At 39.6% G+C, this 18,420-nt stretch overlaps 1 protein-coding gene across 1 annotated transcript in view; it reads left to right on the top strand.

Annotated features, from left to right (window-relative positions):
* ft (cadherin-related tumor suppressor fat) overlaps window positions 1–18,420 on the top strand; it is a 188,040-nt gene that overhangs the window by 145,182 nt on the left and 24,438 nt on the right. The window contains exon 2 of the mRNA XM_089250010.1: window positions 18,022–18,333. Coding sequence (XP_089106136.1) covers window positions 18,022–18,333 — 312 coding nt within the window. The remainder of the gene's footprint in view (window positions 1–18,021; window positions 18,334–18,420) is intronic.

Raw genomic sequence — 18,420 nt, 5'->3', positions numbered from 1 at the left:
TATTACTATTATTAATTGTCTTTTCATTGAAATCGCGATTCCTCCTTTAAAAAAAAAGCCAAAACAAAAAAAATTGGCTGAATGTATATCGTGACTGGTTTTGTTTTTGCTTTTATTTTTAAAGGAAATTCCCAGCATCTCTCTCTCTCTATTTTTTAAAATATTTCCACCAGAATATTTTTTCGCTATGAGGAATCCAGTAAACTCGAATAAACAGGGCTCATGTGAGAACTATACAGACGAAGAAATGAATTGTTTACGAGGAATTTTGTTTAATCCTTAACTAGGCTCTAAAACAAGGGGGTTTCAACCTTTAGGATAGAGGGATTTGATCTGTAAATGTGCTTCTTAATTCATTTTTACAAAATTATATTTGAGGTGGCGTGCCACATCAAATGACTTCGAGAACCACATTTGGCCCGCGGGTCAATGGTTGGGCATGTATGCCCTAAATGCTCAATTTTTTTTAGAGCCGATAATTCTTTTCGTAGTTAGTGACTCGTACTGAAAGTCGGAAAAATCATTTTAAGAAATTTATTTTAAATTGTGCTTCTTATACAGGATCTTATTAGAGATGTGCAAAACCTCAAAAATCGTACATACAATAAATGTATTCAAGTAATATTACTTTCAGATATATAACTACCTTCTTTGTGATTCAAACTATAGTAGGAAAAATTCCGGATTGCAAACTTCAAGGTAAAGAAGAAGAAATGCAAACAAAATAATTTAACAAATTAATGAAATCATAGCCACACATGTTTTGCAAAAAACAAAAAAAAGTTGTTGTCGTTAATTTAACATCTACCGGCAAATTCAAAATATAAAATGGAAAGAATATGATCTCACCTTATGTGCATATAAAGATGATTCTGGTAATTTTTAGCAAACTGACTGCAGTAATGAATGATTAAAGGACCCTTTGCACGTACGCAAATCTACGCATTTCAAAGGTTAAAAAGACTGAAATCGCTGTTGTTGCTTTTAGCATTTTTCGAAATCACTATTGTTGCTTTTAGCATTTTTCGAAATCACTATTGTTGCTTTTAGCATTTTTCGAAATCACTATTGCTGTCTGTAGCATTTTTTGAAAATTTCCTACCGCTCGCGTGTGTGAAAATTATTCTTATATAGTATTGTTTAGAAGCGCACTTGTTCATTTATTCGAAATGCAATTGTTGCCAAAATCAATGTTTGAAATCTTTCGGCCAATCCTTAGAGAACCATTGATTAATGAACCATTGTTGAAAAGACGTCATTGGTTAATGAACCATTGTTGAAAAGACGTCATTGGTTAATGAACCATTGTTGAAAAGACGTCATTGGTTAATGAACCATTGTTGAAAAGACGTCATTGGTTAATGAACCATTGTTGAAAAGACGTCATTGGTTAATGAACCATTGTTGAAAAGACGTCATTGGTTAATGAACCATTGTTGAAAGAAAACGTCATTGATTAACCATTGTTTAAAAACGACATTGATTAACCATTGTTTAAAAACGACATTGATTAACCATTGTTTAAAAACGACATTGATTAGTGAACCATTATGTAGAAAGTTCATTGACTCATGAACCAATTGTTCAAAAAAAGTCATTGTTTAAGAAAACATAATTTGTGTTCAAAATATTCATTGTTCAAAAAAAAAGTCATTGTTTAAGAAAACATCGTTCGTTGTTCAAAAAAAACGTCATTGTTTAAGAAAACATTGTTCATTGTTCAAAAAATTATTGGAAAAACGCCATTGATTAATGAGCCATTGTTTAAAAAATTACCGATTATTTTATAATATTAAGAATGATAATTATAATAATTATCAGAAAATATTAAATATCGTTAAAATTTCCCTACTAAGAATTGGTATAACACAAATTTCAGCTTATATTTTTGGTCAATTAAAATTGTATAACTTTTATTTTAGGAAATAAGAAAAAAATGAAGTAAATTATACTCCCATTTTAACAAGAAGGAAAAAAAAAAATTAATGAATAATCTGTATTATATCCTATTCACGTTTACGTGAGCTTGAAAAATTATCAAAGGGGAAAAAAAAATCTCCTATTCATTATTTTCATAGATTTTTGCTTGTTATTAATAATAATAATGTTATTATATTATGGGTTGAGCCCACCTGTGCGCGAATTTTTCCTTCTCCGCATTATTCAAAGGGCCTGTCGGGTTATAACACTGAGAAGAAATTCAATGCGTAGGGTTAAACCTCAGAATCCAATGGTTGGTGGCCCTCCCATGGCCAAACTGAGAATCAAAATATATATATCAAACATTTGTGTTTTAGATATAGGCTTGGCCATATGGTTGCCCTTCCCGAATTTCTTTTTTTCTCCCTTTGCCCTTGATTTAATGAAAACTGATTCGACTCGAATATTTCTTCCGTTGAACTATTAATTTAGAGTGTCTTCTTTTCATTAATGTATCCCATTCCCCCCCCCCCCCTTTTTTTTTAAATATATTTTTTTCAATGGTTTAGTTGGTGTGTGTGGGACGTTTGGCTTTGATTGATTTACGCAAGCTCGATGTGAATCCAACCTTATACCAAGAATTTCAAAGATAGTTTTTTTTCCCCTTAGATTTCTCAATGTTTCGAGGATTTGTGAACTTGTATAAAGTTTGTTATTCATCATTGTGTAATGTGCATTTGTTCGAAAAAGTTTTATAGCTTCGAGAGTGTGATATTGAGACAGCGGGATAAGCTCTGTGATACCGTCTTAGCGTTTGATAGTGTGGCCCCTCTATGGGTAGTGTTTTTCCAATTGGGTCCTGGACTACGTTGGCCAATGGGGTCCTGGTCTAGTGACCTTGGTCAAACGGGAGCAAGATAAAGGGTTTTTTTTTTTAAAATTCTGAACCATCAGCAATTCCGAATTTTCCTCAGTTTTGAGTATTTATTGTTTCTGAACCTTCATTAATTCTGAAATTATTTACCTTATCAATTCTGGAATTATTTTCCTTAGCAATACTGGAATTACTTCCCTTATCAATTCTGAAATTAATCCTTGATTTCAACAGAAATTCTGAAATTACTTCTTTCATTAATTCTTGATTTCAGCAGAAATTCTAAAATTACTTCTTTCATTAATTCTAAAATAGCTCCCCCTAATCAATTCTTAAATAATTTATTTCATTAATTCTTGATTTCAACAGAAATTCTGAATTCCCATCAGTTTTGAATTTGTATTATTTCTCAACCTTTATTTATTCTGAAATTATATTCTGGAAAATTATATTATATTCTCTTCAAATTATATTCTCTCTCTCTCAATTCTGAAATTATTTGTTTCATTAGTCCTTGATTTCAGCATTAATTCTGATTTTTTTTTTTTTTTTGGATTTTTATCATTTCTGAACCTTTATTAATTTTGAAACAATTTCCCTCAGCAAATCTGAAATAATTTCACTCATTAACTTTTTGATTATTTCCTTCGTCAATTCTGAAATTATTTCCCTGATTAATTCGGAAATCATTTCTTTCATTAATTATTGATTCTCGTTAATTTTTCGTGCTCCTGGGTTTTGGTTTAGGTATTTTCAGCATTCCTTTACATTTAGTGATTATATACTGTACCTGTCTTTTTGGATGTTTCATGTTTTATGTGTGTAAGGATGTTATTATGGACTCTCTTCACTCCCCATATTTTTTAATATTGTGGAATTTTTCCCATTTTCCCTAACAATGTAGTTTCTAAACAATAACCGAATTCTCTTTCATTTTCACTCAAAATTCAAAATACTGTATAGAGAATAATTCAGTTGTGTTCAAACGAATAACTCTTACTAATTTACTTATGATAGATTCGAAGAATATTATGTGTGACCAAACTTCTCTTTCGGTGTACTTTATCCTGAACAAAATCATCAAGATAAGATAAATTCGATAAAAACCGAAAGGAAAAGATGATCCTCCTCAGTAATAATAATATCAAGAATCGTATCAAGACATAAGAAGAGACTTTTGAAAATTACTCACGACTTTTTTTTTCCAAACATCTCGTGGCACGTGCTCAGCCTCACGCCTGTTCAAGCCGCATTTTAAGATGGCAAAAAAAAGTATATATAGGTATATGTACGTATAATATAAGATAAAAACTGTTGTTTCCTCACTTTGGCTTCTGTAGTCTCTCCTTCTTCATCATCATCTTGTTCTTTCCTCCTCTACCGATTATTATTTAGCGGAACTTAATGTTATCATGTGGGTCGCTAGCCCTCAATTACAGCGTTAGTTGAGCAACATAATTGCCTCCATTTAGTTGAAAGGCTTGAAAATGTTACTGCAGTATTTAAAAGAGAGAGAGAGAGAGAGAGAGAAAAAAAAGGAAGAAAGAAAAGAAGATAGAGAAGAATGAAAAAAAATGAGAAAAATATTAAATATAGAAACAAGAATAAACATTGTAGTAGTATTATAACCCAACGCCGCCATCTTAATGAAGGAGTCTCCCCTTAGGTGTGATATGATGCCACATCTTCACTCTAATGAGGTAATCTTAAAGCCAAAATAGTTGGCGATCTTTGCCCCCCCCCCCCACTTTCTTTTTTTTTTTATCATGTCGATTTCTATATAGAATTGTTACGTTGATTTTTGGATTATTGGCGATCGATCGCACGATCTGCGTACGTGTATTAGCTGGCGTCTCGTGAAAATGTTTGGCGAAAAAAAATTTTGATTAATGGTAGTTTGAGGATTGGAAAAAATAATAATAAATTAGCAAGTTGTTGTTATTATTACTGTTTTCTTTTGCAAGATTTCTGACAATGATATGTAATTGGTTGGGGGTATAATTTGAAGAAACATAGCGTTTATATATATATAATCGATATACTTTCCGCGATTAAATTCGAATTCTGTTTAGATGAAGGTGGTGGTCGTTTTGTGCGATGTATGTTGTGGGCATGTTCGGATGCATACCAGTCATTATGATGGTGAATATCAGATAGGCAAGTCGGGCGGTCATAGAATAGGGTTTCCAGAGACCTAGAAAGTCAGGGAAATGAAAAAGTACGAGGAAAATGAAAAATATATGAGAGGAATGAAAAATTGTTTGGGAAATTAAAAAAAATATGAGAGAAAAAAATGGGGAAAAAAAGTTGGTAGGGGAAAGAGTCAAAGGGAAATATGAAAAATTGTCAGGGGAAGTTAGGGAAATGAAAACGTATGAAAGAAATGAATAATTGTTAGAGAAATGAAAAAAAAAAATTGTCAGGGAAAGTCAGAGAAATGAAAAATTGTTAGGGAAAAAGTGAAGGAAAATTTTGGTCAGGAGAAAGTCGTGGAAATGATCGAACAGATTTAGCTGGGAACCCTGGTAGAACCTGGGCCGTCTTACTGTTCGGCCCTGGGACCTCATCTCCATAGGAAGGGGGGTACATGATGAGATCTGCTAATGGTTTTCGAGAGGAAGTATGCAAATATGTAATCTCTTACTTCCAGCCAAGTATGGACTTCTAGAAAATCACTTTGCTCGGGGGAATGGGGGTGGGGGGAGCTGATGTTCAGCCGGCCTTGCATAAATCCTCTACAAGAGGGAGAAGCTCACTGATCTCTAGCCCAGTCCAGGTGCCGGAGATCGCTCCTATTTGTAAAATTTTCGTTCACTGTTAATTTACTAAAAGATTCAAGTTTCTAATTCAATAAGTAGAAAGAATTTCACTTTTTGACGATTGTGGGACGGGACGGGGGGTTGCCCGAGAATGAAATACGGTCTAAAGCATGCCATGGGCGGAAAGACGTTAAGAAACACTGGGGGATACGCGATTCATGGAATTGAACCCAACTTGGGTACAGGCGAGATTTTCATTCATGAAGAAGAAACAACCGTGGGTTGCTCAAATAGAAAATTACCGAAAAAAAAAAAAAATGGTGGAGAAAGGGGTGAATGTGAATCATTTTTCTTCAAGCCTTCCTTTATTTTTTATTTATTATTATTATTATTTTTTAATTTTCTCGAAGACACAACATGTCGTTTCACTTCATGGCACCTCATTACTCTTTGGAACGAGTGAGAGAAAAAAAAAATTAGAAGAAAATATTGCCTTTTTCCGTTCGAACCCACGACCCCATCGAATAATGAGAAAGAAAAAGGCACACACACACACACACACATACATGAGATAGACAGAAAAGAGGGGGCCCCCAGGAGGAAAGAGAGGGCCCCTCCCCTTACCCTGCTGAGAGACAGAGAGAGAGAGAGAGTATTTCGACCGCGACTCTTTCAAAGAACCTCATTAGAGATCTCGAAAATTGATTAATAGATTCTGTTTCCGTGAATCGTATCATTTATTTCTTGTGTTCCTGTTTATTTTCGCGTACGAATACCTCCACTTTTCCTCTTTCTTTTTTTCTTTTCTGTTTTGTTTTTAATTGAAAATTTCTCTTCGCCATCATCTCGTTCTTCCGAAACCACTCTGAGGTGACGGTAATTCGATTCCGCAGAATCGAATGGATGCCAGAATATAATCTTGGACATCGATCTTCTTCTTCTTCTTCCTCTTCGGTTATAAACGTGTGAAGCGAAAAAAAAACAACATATTTTTTTTTTCCCTTGTAAGGCCATGTCATTTGCACATAAGACAGAATCATCCCATGTTTTCAGTCAGTAGGTGGTGGTGTTGGTACTTACATACATACTATCTTGTGTGGTCCGAGCTGACTGGTGTTATTGATTGTTTTCACCACTTTTTCGTAGTAAGAACCACTACTGATGAGGTTCTGGGCAAATTGCGTGTTTTCGAAACCGGCAGTGAGAAAATTTCTCTCAACAGACTAGACCAGTGTTTTCCAAAGTGGACAATATCGTCCTCTTGTTTGGCGATGGAATGGTCCGGGGTGGGGGGGGGGGGCGATAGAAGCTCTACGGGTATAACATAAGATCCTGTGGCTTCGCTTGAGTTGCGGGCGATGAGAGAAAAAAATTTCTGAAGAAGCGAGCGATGGGGCAAAAAGTTTGGGAAACTATGGACTAGACCCATACATGCTCAACCTGTGGCCCTCGGAGTCATTTGATGTGGCCCGCGAACCTCAAACTTTATTTTGTGAAAATAAGCTAAGCAGCACATAATCAGATTCCTTAAGTGGCCCGCGGCACATTTACGAATCAAGTGGTCCTGGGATATTCTAGGGGCGGGGGGTGGGGGCACGAGTGAAAATCAGATGAAAGCGGGAGCCACGACAAGTGGTCAAAAGAGGAGGGCACACAGAGGTGGGCAGAAATGAAGCTTTCAAGTGAAATATATCGAGGAAAAAAATGTGACTGATTTCAGAATCCTCCAGGGCTTATGCTGGCATAGCTCGGAGCCTCATATCCATAGAGGGCCCTACATGATGAGATCTGTAAGTATTTAAATACGCAAGTGTTGTGTTTTGCAGTGGAGTACGGGGACCCTAGAACATCACTTTGCCCGAGAACCCATGATGTTGAGATGGGCCATGCATGTCTCTCGTAAGAAGGAAGTTCACCAAACTCTAACCCAGGGTAGGTGTGGACCGGGAGAGAAATGTCGAGGGGGGGAGGGGTATTTATTATGTAAGTTCGTTGGATCTCGTCCCGTATTTTCCACAGAACTATTTTCCCATATAATTCGGCTGTTGGGTGGATGACCCCCCCCCCCCCCCCCCCCTCTTCTGGGTCCGTGCCTAGCCCAGGATTCCAGAGATCGACCTTATATACAAAACTTTTTGTTCATTATAAATTTAGTTTTGACTGAATTGAATTCAATAAATAGAAAGGGTTTCGCTCTTGGATGAGGGGGGGGGGGGGGATCATGGTCGAAAAAAGATTGAGAAACACTCCACCAGACTCATAGACCATCATGGCCGACTTGAATGTCTAAAAATACTATAAAAATCTCTTCTCTCTCTCTCTCTCTCTCAAAAAAAAAATGACAGAATCGTGATGAATCACATAATTCAACCATAATGCTTCTATAAATAGAAACTAGGCCGAATTTGCCTAGTATATTCCCACATCTTATTTTGACCACTAGAACTAGGCAATCAGGTTTTAGCATCGATGTTATAGCCTATATATTTAGGTGCACGTGCATATATTACCGATTTCCTTATGGCCTTCACGTATGAAGTTCAAAATGGGAAAATGGTGGAACCTATGCACAATAAAATTAAACCAGGCCTTTCTCAGAAATGAAAGGCGGGAAAGAAAAAATTTTCTCATCCTTCTTTGGTTTTTTTCCCCCCATCATCATCATGAAGAGTTACCAGCCAACCAACCCTTGTACAGGTGAGCTGTAATAGGGGCCGTGACCTAGGCTAGGTTGGTGCCAACCCTATCTTTCCTTCATATTGTGGGTGTTGGGAGTTAATTTTCTTTCTTTTTTTTTGTAATATTTCTTTAATCATTTAATGCTTTCAAATTCGTAGATAGAGGGCCGCATCCCCACCAACCCCCTCGGCCTCCTATTTCTTTACCATCATGTGAATCCCTTCGACCTCTACCTGACTGTATTATGTGGTTAGTTAGCGTGGCTCTTTTTCTTGGCGATCATTTATTTCGACTCTCCTCTTTGGCTTTTCCTTTGTTCTCATTAGAAGAACGAACTGACCTGTTGCGTATGAGTATCGCCAAATCACGAAAAAGTTATTACGAGGACGTACTGGAAAATTACTAGTGTAGCGTGTATGTGGCTCATATTGTTACTGCTTCCAGTTATGCAGCTCATATATTCTCTCTCTCTCTCTCTTTCTACTATTTGAAATGTTACGGGTAGGTTCTGCAAGTTTAACAGTTGAACCTCCTACTACTACTACTGACTGTACCACCACTGCTATTAGTATTTTCCAGGAACCATAAGATCATTTCCTATTCGGAATGAGATGTTATTTGCCGCTGCTAGTGTTCGATGGTTTCTCCGCCATCGTGTGTGGGTTTATATACAGTCGAACCCTGATTTAACGAGTGTCTGACGATATAAGACCGATATTTTTATTCATTGAATCAGGGAAAATCGTTACACCGGGGTTGAGACACATAGTTTATACGCACGAGAAATCCGAAAAAAATTCGTTAAATCGTAGTTTGTTATATCTGGCCCCATTGTATCATAGGTTGAATACGGGGGAGGGCGAAATCGTCTTCCCCATTCACCAAAATGTTTTTATTATTAACATGGGTAGGTAATTGGAGGTAGACAACCGTCGCCCCCCACTCCGTTCACTATACAACCACCCTCCTCATTCAAAGAGACCGTACCCACTCTTCAACCCGTTTTCTAGAGATGGGAGTACCGACTATGCGCCGGTCATCCGAAGAAGAGTACCCCCCCCCCCCCCATGACATCCCATGTGGAAAATTCTGACAAGACTCCGGAACGTATGCCCGGGATGAATCTAATTACATGTATTTTCCCGCTTTTTTCCACAAGAGGGGCAGGAGGGGGAAAGATGTGCTCTCGAGAACATCCTGACCCTGGAGCCTTGGACATCCATCATGCGTAGCGGTCCCCTGAACAAGGCTTTTGGAGCCCTATGACACGAGGACGAGCATAATTTGAATGAATGAATGATTAGGACGGTTCAGTTGAGGCATCGAAACACTCTTGAGTGATTCTGTAGCTACTGAAGTGCCCACTAGATGGGGGGGGGGGGGGGGAGTGAGTGAAAAATCCTGCGTATTGGGTTCGCGGGTTCGCCAAAGATCAAGGTTCCTAGAGTGCTTCTCGCGCATAGTTACTCTGCCATACTCTAATCAATTTAATGCATATTCTTTAATTCAACTTGTATGCATAAGCGTATTGAAAATAGCAGGAAAGAGCTTCGTGTGCGCGCGCGTGCGTGCGTGCGTCCGTCCTAAACAGTCTTTGCTCATACTTACAGGGGGTAACTGATTGAGAAGTCCATCACGAGTAGGCAAATCGGGCGTAAGCATCAATCCCGTAGGGGACAGAGCGGGGGGTCACGGTTGGTCTGAAGGAGGGCGTAAACATCGGAGAGCACTCTTGTGGAAGAGGTTTTCAAGTGGTGGAAGGGGGGGGGGGGGGGTTCCCGAATATCAAGAGCTGTAAAATCTGAATACTAAAAGCTTTAAAAATATTTATTTTGTGCTACAATGGAAATATCCATATTGGAAAAATATCCATGTGAAGGATATCCATAAAAATAAAATATCCATATCCCGTGAAGGGCTATTTATCGGGCAGGGCGAATATGGTAGGAGTAAGGGCGTAGGGTGAATTACGTCCCGTATTTTACACTGAACAAAACCATTATTTTTCTATTATATTACTGGTTTTTTAGTGAGATGGGCAATCATCCCTCCTTTTTTTGTAGATCCGCGGCTGGTTCCGTGGAACAGTTTCGCAACCGTCAAGAGCTCTGCGAGAACTAAAACTTTGGAAACATCTGCTTTCCATGTTTTTATTCTCAGTGAGCACCATGGTGCTCGCGAGCAACGAGTTGAAGATGATGTCGTGGATATTGCGGATGCATTTTGGTCAAATACAACGCCACAACAGGCAAATTGCCCAACGAGGTGGTTGACTTAACAGCATCATGGATCCCCGAGCCATTTTTTGGAGGCCCTACCTACTACATCACCCCCCCCCCCGCGGAACCCTCAACGAATCGGTACATGCGGGAATGTGCGTGTACGTGTAGTGAAACCTGACGTGAAGTTTTTTTTTGTTTTTCTGTAATGCTTGTTATGTGTAGTGCTGCCATCTGCCACCAGTTTTTCTAACTATGAGTGAAGTGTTATGATTGAATGATTTATCGTTGTAGGACTGTTGCTCTCTGTGGCGAGACTTTTAAACGGGGAGATCAGCTCGCATTTGCGCCTTGAAGTTGGGAACCACAGAAAACCAACTTCAGCCGACCACCACTGTGGGGTTCGAACCCGGATCCTCGCATCGCGAGTCCGTCACTATAACCACTCGACCACCACAGCGGCTAAATTTTCATGAATGAAGCTAGAGCCACTCGTGTCCAGCCTGGCCCAATAGTCATTCGCAAATACTTATATATTGTTTCGAATGTTTGCCTTCCTTTGCTGCAATGCATCACCAGTGGCATAGGCCAACGCCAGCTGTAGTAGACTATAGCGGCCTACTACAGCTGGTGGTGCATAGGCTGTCTACATGGCCCCCACATCCTGAAGCAGGGCCCCTAGGCTGGGATCTGTTACGCCCCCCCCCTCCCCGACCAGACTTTCATGGGGCCCCTTTATGATGATAATTTGTAGTGTGTAAAACTAAAAAATTATTAAAATCACTCCTGGTCCAAGGGCTGGAGCCTTGTCAGCCCACCCCTTGTGGGGACCATGGCTGTCTACACACTGGCCCAGCTTGGCCCAATGTTCCTTGATGAATATTTGCTTCATTTTTACTCTCTAAGTTACGATTGTTGGCGTTCTCCGACCAATGTGTGGCCAGACTTGATATCGGGAAGGAAAGCGACTCCTTTAATTTGAGTGGAAGCTGAAAGGTCCTGTGTGGTCGTTCTCCTCGGCCAACATTCCTTCCAGCCTCCAACATCGTTAATTATGAAGCGGCCACAGTACTTGCCCATTACCAACCTTGGAACGCGTTGGGCCACGCTGGACACTAGTGTGGCTCTTGCCTTCTGTGAATCCGTTCCAAGACCCGTAACTTTGATGGTAGAAGCTTCGAGATTACTCAAGTCAGAAATATTTGAGAAATTAACCAAAAAAAAAAGAAGAAAGTATTTCGTTCGGGAAACGGTGGCAACAGCAACGCCTTGGAAGAAATAGGTTGTGTGTGTGTGTGTGTTTATGTGGGGGAGTAGGATTATGAAAACAAGCTGTCAAAAAAAAGAGAAAAAATCCAGACTCTTCTCGTTCAAATAAGAAATTCATTTTATAATGTGAGGTGTTTGTATTACTAGAGCTGGTCGTTTTGTAACGCTACATTGCCATTAGTTATGTTTGCTTTTCCCTCTACCTTGTTTTCTCTACGGGAGAATATGGGGGGGGGGGGAGGCAATACATATCTTTCTTCCCCCCCCCCCCCGATTCACGTCCATCATTAGGTTTTTTTCTTTCTTTCCATAGTGATATGAGCACAATTTCTTTTAACGTATATAGCGGAAAAACCTTGGAGAAGAGCCTATGGAATAACATTGCTGTTTTTCTTCTTCCCTCAACGTGTCTTCATATTCAGGATCTTTGTCTTTTCAAAATGAAATGTGTGTTTCGGAATTGTAACTCATAATTTGAGCTCATTAGTGATTCACAGTGGCTTGTTAGTTTTTCACCTCCTCATCCCCGGTCTAGGCCAGGGGTGTACAACCTCCGGCCCGCGAATCAAAAGAAGCCCGTCAAAGAGTTCCATCCGGACCCGCGAAAGATGTTCTGGTAGAAAAATATCAATACGCACACTACGCGCGAATCTTTTTCAAAAAAAGATTTTCCTGTGTACTTGTAGTCTATTATTAAATCACGTGAAAATACGGGAATGTCAAGGGAAATACGGGACGTATGGTCATTTAAGTAATGACCAATGACCATTAATACTGGTTGTTTAAGCACAGTACTGTTTAAGCCCAGTACTTTGACTGTTAGTAACACTGATCCTGCTTTGATCTGATCCTAATTCTGGAAAGATCCGTAGGTCCGGTGATGCCCACCCCCCAACCTCACAGGGTTGGTGCTAAGGGCTACAATCCAGGGGCGATTCTCATCTTTCGTTTTTTTTTTACACTGTAAATTCTTTATAAAGGCGCGTGAAAATTCTGCCATGGTGGGGTGGGGGGTACCCGCCAAAGATCCCAGCCTACGGACGCTTCTGTAAGCGTGGGTTCAGTCTACATCAACTCGAATAATCGAGGTCCTACTACATACTTCAGTGCAGTCGAATCATGTGGTTTCCAACTTCGAGGCGCAAATGCGAGCCGATCTCCCAGTTAAAAAGGTCTCGCCCCAAAGAGAGAGCAACAGGCCCCTTCAGCGATACAATAATTCAATCATTACACTTCACTCATACATAGTCAGAAGAATTGGTGGCAGATGGCAGTACTGCACATAACAAGCATTACACAGAAACAAACCTCACGGTAGTTTCACAACATGTGCTGATTCGTTAGAAGGGGTCATTCAAGTATTACGTCAGCATCGAGGGGGGGGGGGGGTTGAGGGGGGGTTCGGATTTGCTGACTTTTGATGACAAGGGGGAGGGGGGTTTGAAGGTCGCTTATATACGTCATCAACCACCCCTTTTTGAAGATATGAAATATTCTAAGCTGCAGACGAAATTTTGCTGACGGGGGGGGGGGGGGGGTGTCAAAAATGGCTGAAAATCTGCTTACGTAATACTTGAATGCCCCGAAGTTCCGCAGAGGAATATGAATGAATATGAGGTTTAGTAGTAGTACAGTCGAATCTCGTTTCAACGAATACCGTTATAGCGAAAAAAATCTTGATTTAACGAAAACTTTTCTAATTCCCCCCCCCCCCTCAGTTTAAATAGGAACAGTGTGAAAATCTGGAATCCCTTTATATAACGAAGTTATTTCTCTAATATCTCTTAAGAGTTCGTTATAACGGGATTCGACTGTATATATCATTCAATAAGATCGACCTAATATACTAACGGCAGGGTTAATCGAGAGGTTATATGATGTCGGGCATTTTCTATACGACCGCAAAGTGTAACTTCTTTTCTTTCTTTTCTTTTTTTTTTTGAACCCGTTAATATCATTATTGTATCATCATCATCATCTTTATCTACACCACGTAACAATTATTAACGGAGAAAGCGGATAACAACAGCAACAACTCCAGTTATAGAAAGTGATGAGTAGTCCTTTGCATCAAATAGAGCAGTTTTCAAGTAATTGAATGGACGGAGAGAAGTTTGGAGGGGGGGGGGAAGGAACATCTTTTCTTATTCTTACATTATTATCTCTTACCTTTTCTTTCTTTTTTTTCCTTGATTACTACACACACGCGACGAGATAGAAGAAGAGAAATACTTTCTACTCCTTTTCCTCCTTCTTCCTCTTCTCTTTGGTAATAAAGAAGAAGGGGGGGAGAGAGAGAGGGCGCTCCTATTGACACGAGGATTAATGGGCACCACCGCTTCCCCCCCGACTTCTCCGGAGGAAGAAAGGAGAGATGGGGGGGGGGGAGAGTATTCAACACGAACAAAAAATCTGATTGGTCCGTTTGCCCAGGTGGAACGCTTGACCTTCATTGACGCTTGGGTCTCCTGCACCTTCTTTGCTCTTTTCGCCTTTTCTCCCCTTTTTCATTAGATACATGATAATATATTTCGGTTTAATTCCCCCCCCCCCTTCCCCGTCTGTCGTCTGCTTTTTTTTTGTACTTGTAACTATATAAACTAGTGTCGTTTATTATTATTATTGTTATTATTGTCGTTGGATGCGGTGACATAATATTCCGAAAGACTTTTATCTCACTTGCAAATGAGTCTTTTTAAGGGAGCGATGGTCGAACAGGTTTACTTTTTTTTTCTTTTTTTTTTTTGTTTCGTGTTTCGATGATGGTGATGACCGCGGTGTTGTTCGAAACCGAAAGTCCTCCTGCTGGTGCTCGTTCTCGTGACATTCCTTTGAGGATGGACACATTGCTGCTTCCCCCCCTTTCTTCCTCGACCTTTTAATTGTCCCTTTTTTTTTATTTTACTCTCCGGACCATTGTCTCGAGTCCTTCCTGATGGTGTGTCCGTTTGTAGTGAGGTGCGTGTGTGCATACACATTCATATTATGTATAACACGCGCTGCAGAAAACGGCATGTATAATGGACATACCAGCATTTTTGCAGCATGTTCACAATAACTAATTCCTTAGATTTTTATCTTGTGTGGTATGGTAATTCCTATCGTGGGGCACACCTTCAAGAAACGGCGGCGTCTTGAGATTTAACGTGATGTGAACTGGTCTTTTTTGGAGATGTGACTGGTGTCTGCCGGATGGAAAAAAAAAAAAAAAAGCCGTTGAACATAGCTGATTTTCTTTCTCTCCTACCCCCCCCCCCCCCATTAAACGACGGCCTGGTGAATAATACACTAGCCAAGTTTAACGATGTGTAAATCTCACCAAGGTTTGCCACAGCAGCCTTGGACAGCTCTTGGGAGGAGGCCCGTGGGCAAAGTAGTCATCAATTAGGGCCATATAACAAGGGTTGTCTCATGAGGGGCTGGAGTCGGTACCAGCTGACTTCACTCCCCTGCAGAACTGAGTGCGCCCGCTTTGCTACCTTATTATGTGTTCTGCCCATTTTATATAACTAAATTCTTTCCAAAATTATCTTTCCGATTATTTTCATTAGTATCTGTATATTTCTCTGTATATGGCTTGCTCCCTTCAGCCATTTAAACATTTAAAATGCTGCGAAGTTTCGCATTTGCTTATGAGGTAACTTCCACTAAGAATATTTTCCTCTGATCAGTTGAATCAAATTGGTTGATTGAAAGCCAACTCGAGGCAAATAATGTCAATTATCTTCTGAACTTTCTAATCATTTTTAATTACCTTTTTGTTTCCATTTGAATTAGTGTAGCTTTTAAAAGCCTGGAACTTCGTTATTATCAATATAACTGCAACATAAATACATGGAAAGTAAATACATATAAGCAATTTACAGTTTGCTCGATCGAGCCTCTTACATTGGGACACCCGTATTTTGCAAAGTCTCTGGGTCTTTAGGAAAAGTATGATAAATGACTTGAATTCCAAGTTTCTTTGTCTTCCAAGAATTGTTCTTCCATGTTGCAATCACATAAGAACTCATATTTGTTCATCACTGATTTACGAAATCACAAAAAATTATTACAAGAATACCACCCGTGCATACCAGTGTCACTGAAACAACACCATGATCACTCAAAACCAGTAAAATAAGCAATTAAAATTTTTGATAATCCTCTTCAATACAGTACGTTTTGTAAGCTGATGTCGTCTGCAAGGGAAAAAAGTAGCAGGGCCGTGACGTCACACAACAGCTCCAAGACTACGCCCACTGAGCCAAGGTGGCAAGCGTAACATAAGAGATGAATCAGGCCTCACTATATAGCCCTGGGCATCAATGGCTCTTTCCCAACAAGGGTAAAAAATGCATAGCCAGTAAAAATACAGTCGGCCCGCTCTTCTCAGATAACGTATACCCCCGCTTAAACAGTTAAAATCCTCTGGAACCAAAATTTCTCCTATAGAGACGTTGTTTCCCTGAGATAGATGCATTTATTTCTGAGGATGTACCGAGCTTTTAAGATTCCTCTTCTTCCCTGATGGATGCTGCTCCGTGCGAACTAGATGAACAAAACATATTATGTTTGTATGTGATAGTTATATATGTGTATGAGAGGTATGTGCGTGTGGAAGAAAAACAATGAAGTAAAAAAACTTTCAGCAAAGCTGCGCTTACGACCGTATTCACTGACAGAGTTTAAGTGCAATCGCAGGTTAAATGATTATAGAGATCGAAACAGATTGGTTGTCGATCTGTACTTCTTTAACCTACGATTGCAGTTAAAATCTGTCGGTGAATACGGCCGTCGGTATATTAACATAATTTTAAGGAAATATGATTTATGTAAGCCGTAGCTTACTTTAACAACGAAGAATCAAGTTTCGGAAAGCAAATCAATATCCCAGCAGATGGAAAAAATTTGAACAAATTTTATGGTCTTCAAAAATAACCCAACGGATGTATTATTTCTAAAAGAATGAATTTTAACCTGAACAGAATCCGTCGTTATTCGAACACTATTATATATATATAACTACTGTTAATACATATCAACTGCTATGTATATAATAAATTTTTTGGACAAAATATTTGGAATTAATGGCAATTATGTTGTCAAGTTAAGAATTAGAAAAAATCTAGACGTCAGAGTGGATAATTCTGGCCTCAAAGTATTTGTCTCCAGTACATACGTACCTTTGATTATTTTACTATTGTTCTCTGTCGAGCCCATAGAGAGCGCTAACTTTCGCCATGAAAAGTAAAAAATCTCAGGTGTTGTGATCATTGTGATTCGATAGATTTTGCATTTCCTTTTGATGTATGATTTGTTTCAGAAACTGTTTTAATATTGATCCTTCACATCAGCTTTCAATATACAAACTATAGTAACAGTGTTGAATGTCTATTGAATTGTTCCCTACTTAATCGGATATGATGTGCTGGAACCCGTTGATATATCTTTCTTTCCGTTTAAGCGGGGTAGACTGTGTCATTGATATTTTTAAGCTGCCTAGTCATGAGGGGCTGCACTTACACGTGCAGGAATCAGATCCAGGATGACCAGAGCTTGGTGCGTTTGAATACTGCTCAGGCAAAATGGAAGCCTTGTCCCCCCCCCCCCCCCTTTCCATCTCGACAGATGCTACGAGCACAAAAAAAAAAATAATAATAATAATACAGTTGAGAAGGAGGATGGCGCTGCCTAGCTTTCCTAAGTACCGGAAATAATATGAGAAAATTTTGCCTGTTTCCTAAAATAAACGGGATGATTCTAAGGACAGTAAGTCGCCCTCCGGATACATTGCATTACCTCCTCATCCTTGGTCTAGTCCAGGGGCGTACATTCTTTTGACCGCGTACTGAATGCAGCCCCCACAAGGGTCTCCATCCGACCCGCGAAAGGAGTATGCGTTAAAAAAATGGGTATCAGTACACACAACACACACACGATAGCCATACTACAGCATATCTGGGCTGACAAGATATATTACCTCGATAAAAATACGGTATATCGCCAATTAACGCCAAAGGTGTTGTCAAAGGTCGCCATTTATCACCTGAAATTTCAAAAAAAACCGCTTTTCGCAGTGGATTAAATGCAATTCGCTCAAAAAAAAAAGTTTGAATTGGCAAATATGTGAGTAAGCTTCGAATAGGTTGCGTTGAAAGTATCGGGGTTGGGGGAATGTTTTTTCCCATGTACTTTCAATGCAGTTTACTCTGAAGTTCTTCTATCAATTTGTAATAATAATTATACAATGCTTGATTGCTTCACATAGAATAAAATGTTTAATCAGTTACTAGAAATGACTTGATTCTGTCTTCTTCAGGTGATGGTCACAGTTACAGACACCAACGACAGTCCGCCGGTATTCGACAGCAGCTCGTACCATGTCAGTCTGTCGGAGAACGCGATCGCCGGTCACACCGTCCTCACGGTGTCAGCCTCAGACCCGGATGTAGAAGGCAGCCTCACTTACACGCTGGTTGACGAAGCCCTGGACGGCAAGTTCCGGTTGGATCCTCACACGGGGGCTCTGGTCCTGGCTCAGCCTCTCGATAGGGAAGCTGTACCCGTGCACGAAATCCGTGTCAGGGCTTACGATGGCGTACAGTTCACTGAGACCACCGTCATCGTCGAGGTAGGACTGTTGAAATTCAATTCAAAAGAAATTATGAGAATCGTATTTTTTTTTCCCCTTATGATTTCACATTAATTTACGTTTTTC

Source organism: Pholcus phalangioides, unplaced genomic scaffold (genome assembly GCF_987345545.1).
Source record: "Pholcus phalangioides strain wild (caught in Gottingen) unplaced genomic scaffold, Ppha-v1.0 ptg000022l_1, whole genome shotgun sequence".
In the NCBI taxonomy this organism is placed as follows: Eukaryota; Metazoa; Arthropoda; class Arachnida; order Araneae; family Pholcidae; genus Pholcus; species Pholcus phalangioides.
Note: the sequence above shows the minus strand (reverse complement) of the source record. Positions and strands in the feature narration are given on the sequence as shown.